General features: G+C 36.0%; 4 protein-coding genes across 5 annotated transcripts; 2 read left to right on the top strand and 2 right to left on the bottom strand.

Moving 5' to 3' along the window:
• The first annotated feature begins 503 nt into the window (after nucleotides 1–503).
• On the top strand, nucleotides 504–7,421 carry LOC101264500 (extra-large guanine nucleotide-binding protein 3-like). 2 transcript variants are annotated; one of them, XM_019212995.3, is made up of 8 exons: nucleotides 504–1,877; nucleotides 1,959–2,096; nucleotides 2,943–3,047; nucleotides 3,160–3,345; nucleotides 3,920–4,097; nucleotides 5,011–5,255; nucleotides 6,243–6,412; nucleotides 6,510–7,421. In XM_019212995.3, exons 1-8 carry the CDS (start codon nucleotides 912–914, stop codon nucleotides 7,072–7,074), a joined length of 2,553 nt encoding a protein of 850 aa, XP_019068540.1. In that variant the 5' UTR covers nucleotides 504–911; the 3' UTR covers nucleotides 7,075–7,421. The 2 variants fall into 2 exon arrangements, with proteins under 2 accessions (XP_019068540.1, XP_069151642.1); XM_069295541.1 differs by having other exon boundaries at nucleotides 676–1,877; nucleotides 5,020–5,255.
• Nucleotides 7,422–8,013: 592 nt separating this feature from the next.
• On the bottom strand, nucleotides 8,014–11,519 carry LOC101267974 (uncharacterized). Its single transcript, XM_004235301.4, has 4 exons — nucleotides 11,083–11,519; nucleotides 10,926–11,008; nucleotides 8,427–8,482; nucleotides 8,014–8,336 (listed from the first exon to the last, which is right to left on the bottom strand). The coding sequence occupies exons 1-4, from the start codon at nucleotides 11,252–11,254 to the stop codon at nucleotides 8,258–8,260; spliced, it is 390 nt and encodes a 129-aa protein (XP_004235349.1). The 5' UTR covers nucleotides 11,255–11,519; the 3' UTR covers nucleotides 8,014–8,257.
• Nucleotides 11,520–11,890: 371 nt separating this feature from the next.
• On the top strand, nucleotides 11,891–14,217 carry LOC101264193 (uncharacterized). The gene has a single exon (XM_010320027.3). It carries the CDS (start codon nucleotides 12,948–12,950, stop codon nucleotides 14,007–14,009), a length of 1,062 nt encoding a protein of 353 aa, XP_010318329.1. The 5' UTR covers nucleotides 11,891–12,947; the 3' UTR covers nucleotides 14,010–14,217.
• A 1,182-nt stretch (nucleotides 14,218–15,399) lies between these two features.
• LOC101244648 (large ribosomal subunit protein uL29c-like) lies at nucleotides 15,400–17,748 on the bottom strand. The gene is made up of 2 exons (XM_004235308.5): nucleotides 17,348–17,748; nucleotides 15,400–15,765 (listed from the first exon to the last, which is right to left on the bottom strand). The coding sequence occupies exons 1-2, from the start codon at nucleotides 17,678–17,680 to the stop codon at nucleotides 15,592–15,594; spliced, it is 507 nt and encodes a 168-aa protein (XP_004235356.1). The 5' UTR covers nucleotides 17,681–17,748; the 3' UTR covers nucleotides 15,400–15,591.
• Between the last annotated feature and the right edge of the window lie 415 nt (nucleotides 17,749–18,163).

Raw genomic sequence — 18,163 nt, 5'->3', positions numbered from 1 at the left:
TTGTTATGGTTTTTGTTAAATTATAAAAATTTTGATTAGTATTTTAAAATGTTTTTTTCTATCATATTAATATCCAAAAAGTTGCACTTTATAGTACTTTTCATATAGTTTTAAAATATTTAAATTTTTTGTTTAAAATATCAAATTAATGTGATTTAACTTAACTTTGAAAATTAATTAAATTTGATTTTCGAAAAACGCAACATATTGGAATATTTTGGAGCCATACGGTGTCCAGGTTTAGCTCTTGGCGAGCATTTTAACATAAATATACCATAGCTAACATATATGTCTTGTTAATTTTATTAAGAATATTTTTATATTTTGCTTAGTTTTTTAATATCTTATTATATTATCATTTTTTTTTCTTAAATATTTGCTCTTCAAAGTTTGGACACCTCTGAAATTTTGAATACAGACGAGGGCCTTACAAGTAGAACAAACTTTTTGTAGTTCCCTTCTCTATAAAGAGTTGAAAATATCAAATTGGGTTTGTAAAAGAAAGGAAAGTATGTGGACGCATAAGCAACCCAGTCTACGACATGTCACATTCATAATCAAAGACAGTATATACAATATTTTTATTAAGAGTGAAACTTTTTAAAACTAATTTAGATTAGTCGGTGTTCAGTTGGCAAACTATAAAAAGAGGGTGTGTTAATTAGAAGAGTCTTTACTGTTTTTACAGAGAGGCTTTTACTAACTTTAATATTGCTTTTAATTTTCAAAACAAACGTCCACCTGGCCACCGTCCTTTGTTTCTTCCTTTCCCAGTTCATCCCTTTTCTCCCTCTTAATTGTTCATTTTCAGTTACGTGCACCCTAAATCAAACCTAACCAATTTTGCCAAACCAAATATGTCGCCATTTCATACTCTTCAAATTCCTTCTTCTACCTACTGAAATTCCCAAATGACTGAGCCATACGCTGACTCCGATTCCGACGCCTGGCAAGATCTTCTGCGGAGAATGTTGCCGGCAGGAGCTCCGTTGCCAGACGATGAACAACTAGACTACTCCATCGCCGTTGAGTATAAAGGTCCTCCCTTAGATTTTCCTGTTCCTGTAGTTGATCCACTCTCTTCCAAAACTACCCTCCCAAAACCTCCCAAATACCGTAAGGTACCGTCTGTTCATTCCAAGTTTGCTCTGCGCATGACAAAAAACAGTAGTGGAAGCGGAAGTGGAAGTTCGAGTTCGGCTTCAAGGCTACGCAACAATTCCAGCTCGGAATTCGAAAGTAAAATCCAGACGGATCAGTCTCTTTCGGACTTGAACAATAGTGGTAATGTTCTGACTTCTGATATTGATGAAAATGTTGAGAATGATTATGAACATGATGATGATCAATATAATGCTGTTGCTAGAAATGAGTATAATTCACCACCGTCTGATTATGTTGATGGTAAATCATTGCCAGTAGAGGAGAAAGATGGGAAAAGTGATACTCTAGGGGCTAAGGTTAGGGTTCGGGTCTGTAGTAGGTGTGGGAAGAAGAGTAGGTTAAGGGAGAGAGAGTTTTGCATTGTGTGTGGGGCTAGGTACTGTAGGAACTGTTTGCTAAAGGCTATGGGTTCAATGCCAGAGGGTAGGAAATGTGTGGGATGCATAGGAGAGACTATAGATGAGGCTAACAGAGAGAAATTGGGTAAGTGTTCGCGTTTGCTGGCGAAAGTCTGCAGTCCATTGGAAGTCAAGCAGATAATGAAGGCTGAGAGTGAGTGCTTGGCGAACCAAATTCAACCTGAGCAGGTTTGGGTCAATGGAAGGCCATTGCGCGAGGAAGAATTGGTAGAGTTGCTCGGCTGTGCAATGCCACCACAGAATTTGAGACCTGGAAAGTATTGGTATGACAAGGATTCAGGGCTTTGGGGAAAGGTGAGCACTGAGCAGTTTTTATTGTCCTTTTGAATTTGTGGAATCTGTTGGTATTTCATTCTACATGTTTTCTTATTGTAGGAGGGAGAGAAGCCAGATAGGATAATAAGTTCAAAACTGAATGTGGGTGGTAAGCTTCAGATTGATGCTAGTAAAGGAAACACAAAAGTGTTCATCAATGGCAGGGAGATCACAAAGGTTGAGTTCAGGGTTCTGAAGGTAAAGTAAATTGGAATATTGGATTATTCAGAATTTTCTGATGTGTGTTCACTCCATTTGCGCATGTGATTAGATATTCAGTGCTATTTAAGTATATATTAAGAAATACTCTCTGAAGTTAGTCCATTGCCCATTGGATCATTCTATCATGGATTTCATGTTTTTAGCTTTAGTTTATTTTCCTTGTTGATTAGAGATTCTGAAATTATTCCAGTTTGACAGCATTTTCTTATATAAAAAGAAGAGATTCTGAAATTGAGTGTTCGTCAGATCTTATTGTTGTTCCTATAGTTTGTAGAAGTTTCTAAATTTATTTAAGTTATCACTTGAGTATTTTTTTTAGGCGTGAAGCTTGGCATATGATTATTAGAATCAAACTTTGCTGGTCACCAATTTTGATCATTCTGACGCATGTAAGATTCTATTGGTGTATTGCTCAGAAGAGTTATGTACTTTCTTGTAGAGTGTTGTTGTTGAAGGAAGGTTTAAGACTGTGTCATGTAACGGACTGACGTGAAACACGAAAGCTGCAAGCCTGTAACTTTAAGTGATGCAGTTGAAGTAGCATCTTTTTAGTTGTCGCAGAAAGGGAGGAGGCTGGAAGAGTTTGAACCCATTTTAGCCTAGCCCTGCCACTTGAGTAATGATAGTACTAATTAATTTTTCTCAAGCAAATATTTTCCTATACAGCGCCCCTGAATTAGAGGTTTCAAGATGTTCAATACTGGATTACTGGGTTCACATTGCATTCTCTAAATCAATTGAGATAAAATTTATAGAGATGATGATGTCTTATAAGAATGGAAAACCTATCTACCTATGCTGAAATCTTTCCTCTTTTTCCAGTTAGCCAAGGTTCAGTGTCAACGAGGTACTCACTTTTGGGTATACGAGGATGGATCCTACGAAGAAGAAGGTCAAAATAACATTAGAGGAAACATATGGGGAAAGGTTCTCTCGTAATCATTCTAAGCAAAATTCTCCAATTGAGTGCAATTATGATCTTTTAGAATATATTATGTTTACATTTTAATTAATTATGGCTATACTTTTCGTTAGGCAGGCATCTACTCGTTTCATTTGTTCATTGTTTTCATTGCCTGTTCCACCTGCAAATATTCACGGGCCAAAAGAAGATGCAACTGCCTTTTCAGGTGGGTCTATACCTGAGTATTTGGAGCATGGTAGAGTACAGAAACTTTTGTTGTTTGGGTTGGAAGGATCCGGGACAAGCACCATTTTTAAGCAGGTCTGCATACATAAATTATATGTCTTTGATTATTAACATAAGTTGGTAGGAAATTCCTTCATAATAAGAAGCTTGTAGTTTGGATGATGCTCTTTAACAGAGGATTCATTATTCTTGTTCCTTCTTTTTGAAGGAAAATTAGTACTTTTGATTATATTACAAGTTACAAGTTGGTAATTGCATTTATCTTCATTCCTGTCATAAAGTTTTTGAGACTAAAAATTTGTTGAATATTACACACTGAAACTGACTTTTTTGCTTTCAATCCGAAATTCAAACTAAAATCGCCTTACTTCTTACTTGGTAAATTGCACTCTAATTGATTTTTTTTTTGAGTTCTCTTCTTAACGGTTCATATCTTGGTGGATCATCTGGAGTACTAACTTTGGACATTTTCACTCTTGTGGAACACAGACCAATTTAATGGTTTATATTAAGTTGCTTCTATAATTTCCTGCATAACTGACATGTTCGAACCTGGAAATTGCCTATTTGCTACTGTTACAAAACCTTGTATTTTTTTCCATGGTGATTTCTTAATCAACTGTATCCTCCACTTCTTTCAATATAACAGGTGAAGTTTATGTCTAAAAGCAAATTCACAGTTGATGAGGTACAGAACATCAAGCTTACCATTCAAAGAAACATCTATAGATACCTTAGTGTCTTGCTCGAGGGGCGAGAGCACTTTGAGGAGGAGGCGTTGATGGATAAGGGAGCTTCTGATTTGGAGAGAGAAAATCTTTCACCAGGTATCTAGACTCTCCTTGATTGCTGAACCTCACCCAACTTGAGTTGAACCCCCCCTGCTGGATTCTTGTAATCCTGGTTTATTTTTTGAATCGACAAAAATAAAGGCCTGCAAGACGTAGCTACTTTTGATGAATAAGGAAGCAAATTAGTAAATGCATTTTGTTAGAAATGACAAGTAGAAGAAGGGCACATGCAGATATATTTTTTTCCTGCAACTACAGGTGTATGCTTATACTGAGAAAAAATATGTTTTTTTTTCTGATTTGACTGTGTATATACACGTGGGGAAGACTAGGTTTGAGGTCTGGTTCTGTATATTTTCATCCTTGTTATGTTCTTAAAGGATGGGAATGAGGCCCTTATTTAATGTCACAGTTGGCTTGTCATGGGTTGACCAATGGATCCCAGGTGGTGGTTTTTCACAATCTTCAAAGGTCTAGTTAAGTAGCATATTCCTTAAGCAAAGCATTAAATGAATTATACTACTCCTTTTTCAACTTAGGTTTAATGTTTTGGTGAAACATTACTATAGATTATACACAGTTTCACTGGCCCCCTCTGTCTATATATACATATGTATAGAATACTCACATATGTGTATTTACATATCTGTCCGAGTTGATTGAGTTGTTTATAAGCACAACGATGTCCTCTCGTTGATGACTATGTATTTCATGTGAGCAATATCTTAATGTTTTACTGTTGTCGGGCAATAAGGTATACGAGACTTTAATCGATGTCCAGTTATGGTGGGAAGGGCTGGGAAGTGCCAAAGAAGGAGAGAGCAGGCAGCAGTGGTGAAGCTGTTTCTACGATGTTAATCTGTATTTACTTGAATGATGCTATAAATCTTCATCGAAGTGTTTTTTAAAATAATTGAAGAAAAGCGGTGATACTGTAAAGTTAATTCAGGTGAAACAGGAACTGATCGGAGCAGGCGCTGCATCTACTCAATCAATCAAAGAGTAAAACATTTTTCTGATTGGTTACTGGAAATCATCGCTATGGGAGATTTGGATGCTTTCTTTCCTGCTGCTACACGTGAATATGCACCAGTTGTAGATGAGATCTGGAGAGACCCTGCCATTCAGGAAACATACAGGAGAAGGGGTGAACTGCATTTTCTTCCTGATACTGCTAACTATTTCCTGGATCAGGTATACCTTGTTTATACTATGATTTAACTTTGTGTTTCTGTAAAATGGTATCTGCAACTACTGAATAACATTTGGTTTGGGGGTGGCAAATTAGGACACGATACTTGACATGGACATGGAGTAAGGTCTTAAATATATGTAAAATTGTAAAGAAATACACGTTCAAATATATGATGTAAATGAATCATTTGGTATGATGAAGGTAATCGAAGAGTGAATACATTTGTAAGTGGCCCGGTATAGTACATGTAGCTCTGAATTGCTGAGTAATCAAATAGAAGTAGTTCGTGCTAAATCAAGTTACGAAGCATAAATCAAAGAAATCAATATGTGATACACAATGCTTGGGTTGATGCTTTTATTACTTGATTTTATTTTGACGAATGGAAGCTTATAATGCATGGTTTTCGACTGTTAATAGCATCAGGAGTTTACCTAATATTTTTAATTTATTATTTACTTACCAAACAAAATTGACATTTATTATAGCTTTCACTATTTTTATCATGTCAAAAAAAGTTAAAACTGACCCTTCACAAGAAGGTCGAGATGTCACCATTTAATAATGAGGTTAATATTTCCTGACTTGATAGAGTCAATGTTGCCAGCAAAAACACTTTCAGTAAACTCGTCGTGTCAATTTCATGGTTTTTACTACCCATTGTTTAAGTCAAAAGATGTTGCTTACTTTGTTTTAAGCATAAACACTGAATCACAGTGATAATGGGCTAAGCAACTTCGAGTCATCATCAAAGAACGTATTACATATCTATAAAGGCTACTAAGGTTTGAAATAATTGTTGAAGTACATTTCTTTAGAGGTTTTCTTCCAATCTAACGTGCTTACAATGCTCTCATTGTAAATTTCTTTTTGTTTCTGTAATTGCTTGCTAGATGTTGCTAACTTTTTATATTCATCATTGATAATGCTTTTCTTGAATTTTAGCTTTGTCTCTGCTAGTCAATATGTCATCTTACTTTTGCCAGGCCCTCGAGATATCTAGTAATGAGTATGAACCTTCAGAAAAAGACATTTTATATGCTGAAGGGGTGACTCCTAGCAATGGACTTGCTTCTCTTGAATTCTCATTTGATGATCACAGCCCCATGTCTGAGATCTACGGCGAGGACTTAGAAGGCCAGCCTTCTTGGACCAAGTAACTCTTTTTGAATGGCTAATACGGTTTGATAAAATTCAACTTGTACTCATCGCCCCTGAATAACCATTTGTTTCTTCTGTTCGTCTTCCTCTAGGTATCAATTGATCCGTATCAGCTCCAAGGGAGTCCATGATAGTGGCAAATGGCTTGAAATGTTTGAAGATGTCAAAGTTGTAGTCTTTTGTGTGGCTTTGAGCGACTATGACCTGGAGTGGACCCGAGGTGATGGCACCTCAGAAAATAAAATGTTGGCAAGCAGAGATGTATTTGAGAGTTTAGTTAGACATAGTAGTTTCGAGGATGCTTCCTTCGTGCTTCTCCTAAATAAATATGATAGCTTTGAGGATAAAATCAACCAAGTTCCTTTGACAGTGTGTGATTGGTTTCATGACTTCAGACCTTTCAGACATCGACAAAATAATCAAGCCCTGGCAAATCAAGCATATTATTATGTTGCTGTTATGTTCAAACAGCTCTATGCTTCAATCACAGGCAAAAAACTTTTTGTCTGGCCGACCAGGGCACTTGAACGTACATCTGTCGATGAAACATTTAGGTATATACGGGAAGTTCTAATGTGGGAGGAAGAGAAGAAAAGGATGTATTGCACGGCCGATGATGATTCTTACTCCAGTACAGAAACCGATTTTACTTCATGAGTGCAGCAAAAATGATCTTGGTTCCCCGTGTTGCAGGAGAAGAATGAGATGTCAATTTGCCACTTGGTTTTGTCATAAAAATATGCAGCCTTGTGCTTTTCTAGTGGCTCCACAACATCATTCTGAACTTCGACTTACCGGAAGGAGGGAGTATAGCATTTCTTTTAACGATTGAGACAATCATTGATTTCATTTGAATAGATTTAGCAGATTCAATGAATTGAAATGGATGATGTGTTGATCCTTAGTTTCTCATAGCTTGTAAAAATGTAGAGAAGGTTTTGGACTTTCTTTTCTTGTAAATGTCTCAGCTATTTGAGTTATAAAATGAAGAGTGGTTTTCCCTTTGTGTTGGTTTGTATACAGCAACATTTGCCCATTTTACAGTGTATCAATTACTAAGATCTATTTACAAGAATAACAGTGATTTGTGAATATTACAAATATAAAACATATTATAATGATATAGCAGTGGCCAGTGTGGGATCACATTAGTTAATTGTAATCCCGAGTTTAATGCTGTAGCCAAAATGTCAATATATGCTGCAATCTACACCAAACTCCTGTGTCGAAAAAAAGAAAGAAAGAAGAGCCAACCTTTTCTCTCTTCAATAACCAAAAAATGCTGAATACATCAGCAAGAACTATCGCTCTAATATTCTTTTTTTTTGTTTGGATGAAGAACTATCGCTCTAATATTGATTTCTGCCATTTTTTCCCACATGTAATTGCACTAACTGAAAAAGGAGACAAAATTTATACTAATTATTTATAAACTATAAATATTTATTTCACTGTAAATATACTAGTATAAAGTATCTTATACCTAGCAGTTCTATCTATATAGCTTAGTGTTAAGTCGATCAGTTTTCTTGCTAACCTTGTACAGTTGTTCTAGTCCCAATCGTGGCATTACTGAATGTAATTATACAAGAAACCTGAGAAGAAGAAAGTAGATAGTATAGAATGTATGTAGGTGACTGTGGTAACGACCACTTACATTTATGTTTTTTAGAATAAAAAAGAACCACACACAAAAATCTAACAAAAGCATGCCATTAGATGGCGGTGTAGCAAAGTGAAACCCAAGATTCATATAAAATTACAAAGTACTAAGGGAACTGTTTGAGCTATGCTACAACTAGATCTCAAATACTAGTGGAAGAGCTGCAGCCTAAAAAACCTACTCATCTTTGAGTCTCTTTTCCACCTCCTCAACGCTCTGAATTTCCTTGTAATACTTGCAGACACGATAGATACACCTACACACACATATAAACACTTTGTAATGAACTGAAAAATAGATTGCTTTGCATCAAGATATAAGGCCCTAAGGGATTAAGCATATGTACCAGTAGAGAAGGCATGCTGCTACACACAGAATAGCATTTCTTTGAGCCTTGTAGATCTGCATATAATTAGGGAAACTGCAGAAGTTATACAGCCAGAACATAATGGTAGATGCATTTTGTTGTCACTGAGCTGCTGTATCGTTTTGCATAAATAGGAAAGAAGATGAGGGGGGACGAGTGCAACTCATGCTTCATATGTGATGTCAGTAAGTTCAAGTTATTGGTGAAGGGGATACTTGGAATGATGTCTCTCAGATCCAATGTATGAGAGCAATAGGAAAAACCTAAAATATCAGTCAATAGGTTGTGGTTTCTCGTATTTCTACAACAACATAGCTAGTGTAATCCCATAAGTGGGTCTGGGGAGCATGGTGTGCATGCAGACCTTACCCCTACTTGTGACGGTAGAGAGGTTGTTTCCGAAAGACCCTCGGCTCAAGTAAAGCATATCAAAGCAGGTTTGAAAATAAAATACAGTAGTGAATGGTCTCTCATATATCTGAACTTGATATTTTGAAGGTTCAGGTAGATTATATTGCTAAGACTGAACTCAATCTTTGGTTTCAGATCCACTGAAGTAGATCTAATGCATTTGATCCATGGATGCAGATAGATGAAATAAGAGGTGATGTTACAGCAATAAGTTTGCAAGCCTTTCACGCTATTAGCAGTCATGAAATGATCTGTTTCCCACCATGATGCCCAACCCAACTCAGTATATTAACACAAAACTTCTTTTTGCTCACAATTGGTATATATTTTTTTCCAACTCAATGTGTACATAAACATTTAAATAAAAAACAACCATGTAAATTCATCCTTGGACAAACCATTTAGTTAATGTTTGTGTATGCCTCTTCTCAACAATAAGAAAATAGATGACTGGCAAAAAAAGGTGATGGTAAGCAGCACATTTATAAAAAGGCACAAAGTATTTCCTTGTTGGTGCAAACTCCCCTATTAAGAAGTAGGAAGGGAAAAAAGAAAACAAAAAAAGAAAAATGAAAAAAAAAATCCGTTCAAGCAAAATGTTACCTTTGAGTTAAAGGTTTCATTCTACCTAGATGCATTTACACATAGATATCAAATCGATGAAATAATTTCACCACTTCCCTTAATTGGAAAAGGACAGAAACAAATTATGGTTTCTCCCCATATTTCCTTCAATTTGTCAGCAGATTACTGAAATTTCTACATTTCAAAGCAATGAAAATTACTTCCCCAATTGGCTCATATTTTAATCATTACTTGATCATGCACGTGTTGCTCCTGTTTTTGTGTCACCGTCACCATAGTTTTGCACTAGTAAAATCCCTAATAAGTTCATGTGAAAACCATGAAGAAGACACCCCTCAGTTACTTTCCATTTAGTGCCACTTATTACAAAGATTAATGAGAGCTACCAAAAAACCATTTTTACTTATTTATCTTAGTTTATCATATTGCCAATCTTTTTACTAATACAGACTCTTCAGTGTAGAAGTGTCGACGTGACGTATATTGGTATAGTAGAGTGGGATATGCATTGTATTTGGTTGAAGTAGTTTGGATGTTTCAACTTCTACCAACCATGCACCGCTAAGAAGTAGTAGTCGATTCCAATTTGAAGAAGAGCAATTATGACGAGTCAATATAGATAATAAATCCCTCCCTTGTTGTTCTCTTCTTTAAGTTCAAATCAGCAACTATCCTCCAACCTAAAAAGGTATTCTCCCTTTACATGATGACCACATAGTCAAATAACATGTATAACTTTTATTTTATTACTCGTATCTTTATATCAATCTCCAACAATCTGTATACTCCTCTTTATAGTAAATCTAAGGTCCTTTGAAAATTAGACACCTCAAAAAAAACCATTGTCTGACTTACATATCATAGTCCAGGAAACATAGTTATCAAGAAAATGTCAGCATGATTCTACGTCTCTATCCAATTTTAGAAACCGTGAAACTTGGCGGGGGTGGACCTAGCCTATAAGGTATCAATTCACGTAAATACCTGTATTTGTATTAAGAAATCTATAAAAATTTACAAATATTAGACCGTGAATTCGATTATTATTATGTGTTAACTAGAGATCGTTATAAGAACCCGTCAACTTCAAATCCTGGATCAAACTTGGCTTCATGGAGCCGTGGACCACTCTATAGAAGAAAACTTAAGAACAAGGCTTGAAGAAAATAGAAAGGAGTGTAAAGCAACACACATTAATAACATTATATTTTTTAAAAAAAGCAACACACATTAATTTTTTTAAAAAATGGAAGAGCTAGATTACTCCATGGTGTAATCCCCTGAGGTTTCTTCAGTAAAAATAAGAGTGCAAGGATCACATAAAATTCCTCAATTTCTAGTCTCAAAATTAGAAAAACACACAAATGCAATCAACTTGTTAACCAGCGCTAAATTACTATCTTCTAGACCTATTAATCACCAAGTCCAGTTTAATTATATACAACACTGTCAAAAAAAAAAAAGGCGATAGAGAAAATTTACCGATTTCTCGTAGCGGTCTCTCTCAGCGGCAGTGCAGATCTCACCGGTGCACATCAACCGATGCTCATTCTTCCAATATATATCTAATCAAAACAAAACACAAAATTACACACCAATTCCAATAGATAGATAAAAGAAAAAGCGTATTAATTAGTACCAAGGAGCTGAAAACCGGCGAACGGGATGATGAATAAAGAGGGCTGAAGAGTGAGTGAAATTAGGGAAACGAAACGAGATTTGATTGCTTTTGGAGATGGCAATGTCAGGAGAATTGCTATGGCAGCCTCTGCCGCTACAACATACGTCAGTATCATCCACTGTAACGCCATTTTTTCTGAATCTTTGTTGCTTCTGAAGATGAAGTTCTTCTTATTATACAATTTTGGTGGTTTTGATTTCACATACAGCGGAATTCCCTTTCTTAATTGACAAGTTTGAAGAAGCCTCTTCTCAAATCTAATCAAGGCTTACTGGCTGAAATTACTAAAGTGTCCTCTGGATGAAATAAGCATTCATGGGGAAATTTGTAATTTACGTGAAGGTAGGCTAGAATTTAATCACCACGCCAAAAATAGTTGAATTTAATATCGGACCAGAATTTTTATTAAAAGTAACCAATAATATATGAACATGTTAAAACAAATCAATATATATGGGAAACAACAATTTGGTAAAAACTTTACCGATAATCAGGTATATATTTAAAAAAGTACTCTATTCTTACCATATTTCTTAAGAAATTATAAAAAAAAAAAATTATTATATTATTCTTTGAAAAATGATTATAATTAATGGCAAGGATAAATTATTTTTAATATAATAGATAAGTATTCTTAGAGCCAATAAGAAATTATTTCCTTTTTAGAAAAAATAACAATTTATTAATCTATTTTTTCTAAATCAATAAAATTTTATTAGTACTTCTTTTTCATACTTCTAAATTAAGTAATTACATAAATATTTGAATTTCAAATCTTAAAATATTATTAGTAAAATTAATTTAATTTAAATATAATTTTAATTAAATTTTCTCAAGAATCATGCCAGGACAAATAATAAAGGGACTAATAATCCTATCCCAGAAAAAATAGAAAAAGACAATCTTAATCTTCGTGCCACCTTTTAATGAAGCTGGTTCTTCGTTTCTGCGTTCAGACTCAAAATAATTATTTCTTATTTCATAAAATTAATTTATAAAATAATATATTGTTTTTTTTACTCCCATGACTTATTAGCTTTAAAATATACATTCACCAACTTAAAAACGATTCATATTCATTGATTAAATTAATTAATTAAAATAAATTAATTCGATTGAAAATTTGAGTTTCAAAAAAATTAAATAAAAATACATCAAAATCAAATGGAAAAATGATGACATTTAAAATGAAACAAAGGGAGTATTATATAATTTTATCTGGTGAGATCAAGAGAAATGTAGATCCAAATAATTGAAGCTAGAGTCCAGAATTTTTTTCCAAAAGAAGATTGACTTAATGAGGTTTAATAATCATTTTTCTTTTATAACAAGAGATATCCCAATTCGCAAGAGCCTCAAATGTAGCTAGAAGAGCAAAGGGGGTTCATTGCCAGAAAATCTATATATGTAGCCTGTAGGGTGTCTCTAACTGAAGGCTTATTTTTGGTCATGTGAATGTCGCAAGGGGTCTTATGTCACTACTCACTAGTAAAAAATTCAATGATCATCTTTCTTCTTGACCCAGAAACTGAAGACTATCCAACCATCCTTGCCACACTGAAATTAAGTAAACCAGGTTAAAGAAATAGTCAAACAACTTCATTCAATGCAGTTTGCATCACTACTACATCCAAATCAGTGAAAGAACCATGTAGGAATTTGACTTCCAAAAGTCAACAAATTGTTTTCTGTCTTTTGCTTCTCATTCATCTCCTCAACACCTCTATCTAATTGCATTAATAACAATTTGCATCACAAACAAAATACCAACTAGTACTAATAGAGAAGAGAGGAGAAGAGGAGAGTACAACAGAGGAAGGTTGATGGGGAGGTTCAAGTTGAATGGTGATCCAACTCCAAGACTCAAGCATTTCAGTCATCCACATGAATTAGAGCTATGCATCCAACTCCAGAATAATCCCACACCTTGTTCAGGATGCAAACTCCCATCATCACCCCAAATGTACACATGCAAGCCTTGCAATTTTACCCTCCATTTGAGCTGTACTCAGTTCCCAAAGCTGATAAATCACCCTGCTCATCCAGACCACACTCTGGCTCTCCTTCCGAGGTCTAAATACCCCCATGGCCTTTTCAATTGTGATGCTTGCAACCACCGCGGTGATGGATTCAGCTACCACTGCAGAGACTGCGAATATGATCTCCATGTGATCTGTGCATCAAAACCCCTCAAAATCACACATCAATTGCATCAATGCCAGCTGGAACTCACCTTCAAGAATCCTTATGCTGATGCCAAAGGTTTCTCTTGTGATGTATGCCAGAAGATTGGAGTTAAGCAGTGGCTTTATAGATGTGGCACTTGCGATTTTGATGTTCATTTGGATTGTTCAAATCCTAACCCAAATTCAGCAGTTCAAGGGTCAACTATCCTCCAGCACCACCATTCATTCCCTGGGGCAACAAGTTCACATAACCAGTTCCAGCAGCCTCCTATGGTTGAAAAAAAGAGGCCTAACCAGTTGGTGCAAAGTGCAAATTCAGGTGCAATGGGAATCCAGCTCCCACAGGCTCCCATGTTATCAGGACAAGCAATGCCAAATCAGTACACGCAGACCAGTCAGGGTGCAGCCCAAGCAAGGCCAAACCCATTACTCTATAGTACAAGTACAGGTTCAATCCCCCAGCACCAGTCCCTGCAACCACCTCTAATTCAAGGACTGGTGAGGCCTGATCAATACTTACAGTCTCCTGGGACAAACAATGATATGATGAATGCTGCATTTCAAGGACTTGTGGAAGTTGCAGCTCAGCAGGTTGGTCAAACTATCATGCAGGGATTCGTAGGTGGTGGTAACAACAGTGATGGAAATGAAGGCTCTTCAATTCTGAGAAGCATTTTTGGTGACTCGTCGCAGAACTAAAACATTTCATACCTTTTCCATTTCAATCTTATTATCAGTTAATGTAAAATAGGCACAACTTAAGGTTAAAATAGTATCTTGTTAAGCTACCACCCTAATTTTCTTTTAGATGCTTAGAAATGCCATTATTATGCTATATCCTGTGTCATAATCATGAGCCATGAACTCACAATGCTATACTATCAAAAAAAAATTACATCTTGATAAATGCTTATGATTTAATACTTGATTATCGAGGTTTCTTGTTCAATATTGACAATCCAGTTGTGATTTTCAAAAACTTGGGCAAATCCAACAGATCCACTGCCTTCTCTTGGTGAGATGACCAAACCTACCATCTCCCAACGCCCAACTAAGGCGTTAGGAGTTACAGTGGTTGAAAATTTGAATTTATTAAGAACAAACATCATTAGATTCATGCATCTTCATGAAGCAGTTGTCAGTAAGCCAACAAACATCACAGCGTTCTGTAGTATATTAAATGGTTTCACACTATTCGGCGATTAGCATATGGATATCGGCATTAAAGAGATGCATTGACACGGTATTAAATTCAGCCAATTCGTTTGCTAAATACTGGAGAACCAAATGAAGAGGAGAGGGAGCAAAGGATGTTCATTAGTAACTAATATGTTTGCATCCCACCTGGAGTGTCGTTCCAGGAAGTAGCTATACTACTAAAATGATATGGAGACTATCATTAAAACCCATAAGCATCTTATTCAACAATCCAAAAATAATGAAAAACATTATCTGCATACTAACCGACAACAGACAACAATGAAACTTACACCCGAAGTCCAGAACTACAAATCAAAATCAATATCTGGGAGCAATAGCGCTTGGGAAACAGGGTATATCCCCGTATTACAACAACAACAATGTACCAAGTGTAATCCCACAAGTGGGGCCTTGGGAGAGTAATGTGTACGCAGACCTTACCGTACCTTGGGAGGTAGAGAGGCTATTTCTGATAATTGAAAGAAGCATTTCCATCACCATCAAAACTAACCTCAAGCATGGCTCTATTTTGATACGCATTTAAATTATACAGCAGCCTAGTTTTAGATATAGGACTCAGTCTTTCAGAAAAAATTGACATTCCAATACCCTCTTTGGAATATACTGGATGGCTGTATCCTCAATTCTTAAAGAAAGCAACCTCTATCACTTAAAATATTAGTCTATTTCACCAACAATAACAACAGTTCTCTTTGATTCAGCCTTGTGGTTTGACTATATTGCTAATCTATTGAGAGGTAAAAGAAATTCACTCAATTGAGGGTTGACTACACTGTTCGTCTAAAATTCGACTATATTGTCAGGTAGCATGTAACTGAAAATTCAGGAAAAGAATCACGACATTAGCTACTCTATCAAATTCACACAATTTTAACTGGAAAGGAAATGGCACCATATAGAGGATTAAAATTACATGCCAAGAATAATCATCTTCAAAACAAACAGCCATCCACCAAAAATAAAAAAAGAATCACCTTCTACTATTTGACCTGAAAGGAGCACCAAATGAGAAAAGAAGAGAGATGAAAATATGACATTTACCAATGAAAATGTGTTAACATCAGGCAGATTCCTTAGCCTCTTCAGCTGCCTCTTCCTCTCGCAACTTCTTCAAAGAAGGAGGTGGTCTAGGAACAATGCTTTTCTTCCATTTCCGATCAAGCTTCCTGGATATCCTTTTGTTAATTCCTTCTTCCATCTCACGCTCCCGTTTAACAGTAAGCATTCGAGCAATCTAACATATTACGAAAGCCAGACCATCAGAAACAAAAGTAAATTAGATTAAGAAGTTAGACATGAGAAAAGGTAAGTGTAACTACCAAATCCAAGGCAATGGAAAATGAACATTGCTGAAAATTCAGGGAAGTAAAGCAACACAAGCATGGAATTGCTCATGGTAACATGTGACAGGTGAAAGATTAAGATTACAGTACTACCATATGTATTCAAGAACTTGAAGACCATCATTACTCATTTCAGACTCAGCTAATAATGCAACCCCCCCCCCCCCCCCACAACACACAAAAAAAGAGAGAGAGAGAGACTGAGAGAGAGAGAAAATTGGAGACCGGAAAGAATGTAGGCACACCAGAAAAATATCAAAATGAAATCAAGGAAAAATGATGGAAAGACCAACCATAACTGTTAGAATTCAACCCAAAAAACATGCCCTCTTTACAAGTAACAAAAACAAACAGTTATTCTCAATCAGCACTTATGCTAATCTTTTGTGACCAAGGAGATGATTTCCCTCTATTCATCATGACGAGAACTGACTTCTATTCATCTTAGGACCTCAGGAGTGATATGCTGAGAACGATAGCCTTGCAAACACAAGGATTGGATAATTGACACAAAATAAACTTCAAATTAGGAAAAAACTTACAAGACTATTAACATGAAGATTAGAAAACCATTTTCAAACAGACTTATTAAGCTGCTCCAAGTTATTGATACTGAAATTTGGTTGAGTCTACTATATTCAAAGATTCGGATGACCTCACACATAAAAATTGAGTTCATTCACTGAAGCTCACCTTCATATAGTTAATAATAGGAAACTTGCACATGCTCATTTCTGCACTGAGCAGAAGCACTTGTATTACTTATTAAACTCGCAGAAGAAAGAAGTATAGGAATCAGCGACTCAAAACCTTGTTCTCCTTAGTCCCTAGTCGAGTTTGGAACTAAGGAATGATTGAACAACATACACCCACCATGTTCACACCTTGGATATCCACATAACAAATCAAAGGCTATTGAAACATCTTAAGAAGTACCTCAAATGTTTCTCAAATTAGTACAAAACATAGATGAAAAACTACTACAAATTCTTCATCCTCGTCATAGGCGAGCAAATTCCCTCAACAGCCTCAAAATAATTGCTGCTAGGGACAAGCTATTAACTGTGTTCTCTCTGGAACTACAATGCCATATAGTACTTAAAAATAGTAAAGCATAAATCTACCAGGTAGATGCAACTCCTCCAGTCATTAAGGATTCTCTCTTCAGAGTTCAGTGCAAAGTGATTCCATAATTTTGACACTGTTTTATGCCATTGTCCAAAATTTACTCCGACTTTCACTCAATCATGAAGATAAACACTAACTAATGCTAATAATGAGACATCAAAGCGCGTAAAGAGATGACAGACCACAGATTCCACTAGTACGATCATTTAACATCATTTGAAAACTCAAAAACCACACCAATTTTGTATGCGCCAATTTGTTTGGCAGTGGAAATGAGTAAAAAACACAATAACAAAGAAATTCTCAGAAACGATAAAAAACAGAAAGAGAGACAGTTAACAGTACCCTTTTACGCATCCGAAGAAACTCGCTTGACTTAAACTCATTACGAGCTGATCTTTGAAGACGAAGCATGAAGAGCTCTCCTTTAAGGTCAACAATCTCTTCCTGAAGCTCCTCAGTAGTTTTGGTTCGAATTTCCTTCAATTCGTCATCTCTCTTCGCCATATTCACCACCATTAATGAAGAAGAGCGAGTGGTCGCTATAGAATGCGCGCTTCGAGCATGAACCGGACAGACTTGAGCAATTCGAACGCCATGGAAGGAGGATTTAGAGAGGTTTAACTTGGAAGCAAAGTTAACACTTGAAGGAGGAGTGGCAATGGAGAGGCTCATCATCCTTTCTGATGTTCTAGCTACTATTGGATAAGGGAGTCTTTTTCTTTCATATTGATGGCTATGTTCTATTTTCGTTTTAACTCGAGCAGCAAAGGCCCAAAGAAAATGTTCAATTTTTTCTGGGCCTGGATTGTTCAAGTTTGACCCGAGATGCTTTTTTTTAAAAAAAAAAATTATAAATAGTTATTTTTTTTAATGACAAGGAAAATTCACGGTCACTATCCTTTGGATGCGCACAAGATAAAACGTCCGCTTCTATGTAATAGCTCGCAAACTACATAGGAAAGGTAGCCCGCACTAGGCAAGTCTGATGCGACGAGCTCGACCCAGAAGGCAAACTCCTTACTTTCACTGGCAAGGGGTTTCGAACTTGAGACCTCCAACATGGAAGTCTAAAGCTCAAAACACTGGGCCACCCTTCGGGTAAATAGTCGCTTTTTATATCTAGAAAAATAGCCATTATTATGAAGCTTCTAATTCCAT

Source organism: Solanum lycopersicum, chromosome 3, assembly GCF_036512215.1.
Source record: "Solanum lycopersicum chromosome 3, SLM_r2.1".
NCBI lineage: Eukaryota > Viridiplantae > Streptophyta > Magnoliopsida > Solanales > Solanaceae > Solanum > Solanum lycopersicum.
The sequence above is the reverse complement of the archived record's forward strand: the minus strand, read 5'-3'. Positions and strand labels throughout refer to the sequence as shown.

Bases quoted from the DNA above. Each gene is read 5' to 3' on its own strand.
- LOC101264500 (XM_019212995.3), top strand. From the start codon at position 912: ATGACTGAGCCATACGCTGACTCCGATTCCGACGCCTGGCAAGATCTT. The intron at 3,048-3,159 runs GTTCTCTCGTAA...TTCGTTAGGCAG, and splicing joins GAGGAAACATATGGGGAAAG to GCATCTACTCGTTTCATTTG. The intron at 4,098-5,010 runs GTATCTAGACTC...AAGTTAATTCAG, and splicing joins GAGAGAAAATCTTTCACCAG to GTGAAACAGGAACTGATCGG.
- LOC101267974 (XM_004235301.4), bottom strand. From the start codon at position 11,254: ATGGCGTTACAGTGGATGATACTGACGTATGTTGTAGCGGCAGAGGCT. The intron at 11,009-11,082 runs GTACTAATTAAT...TGTTTTGATTAG, and splicing joins CGCCGGTTTTCAGCTCCTTG to ATATATATTGGAAGAATGAG. The intron at 8,337-8,426 runs GTACATATGCTT...ATGTGTGTGTAG, and splicing joins GCAGCATGCCTTCTCTACTG to GTGTATCTATCGTGTCTGCA.
- LOC101264193 (XM_010320027.3), top strand. From the start codon at position 12,948: ATGGGGAGGTTCAAGTTGAATGGTGATCCAACTCCAAGACTCAAGCAT.
- LOC101244648 (XM_004235308.5), bottom strand. From the start codon at position 17,680: ATGATGAGCCTCTCCATTGCCACTCCTCCTTCAAGTGTTAACTTTGCT. The intron at 15,766-17,347 runs GTACTGTTAACT...GTAATATGTTAG, and splicing joins TTCTTCGGATGCGTAAAAGG to ATTGCTCGAATGCTTACTGT.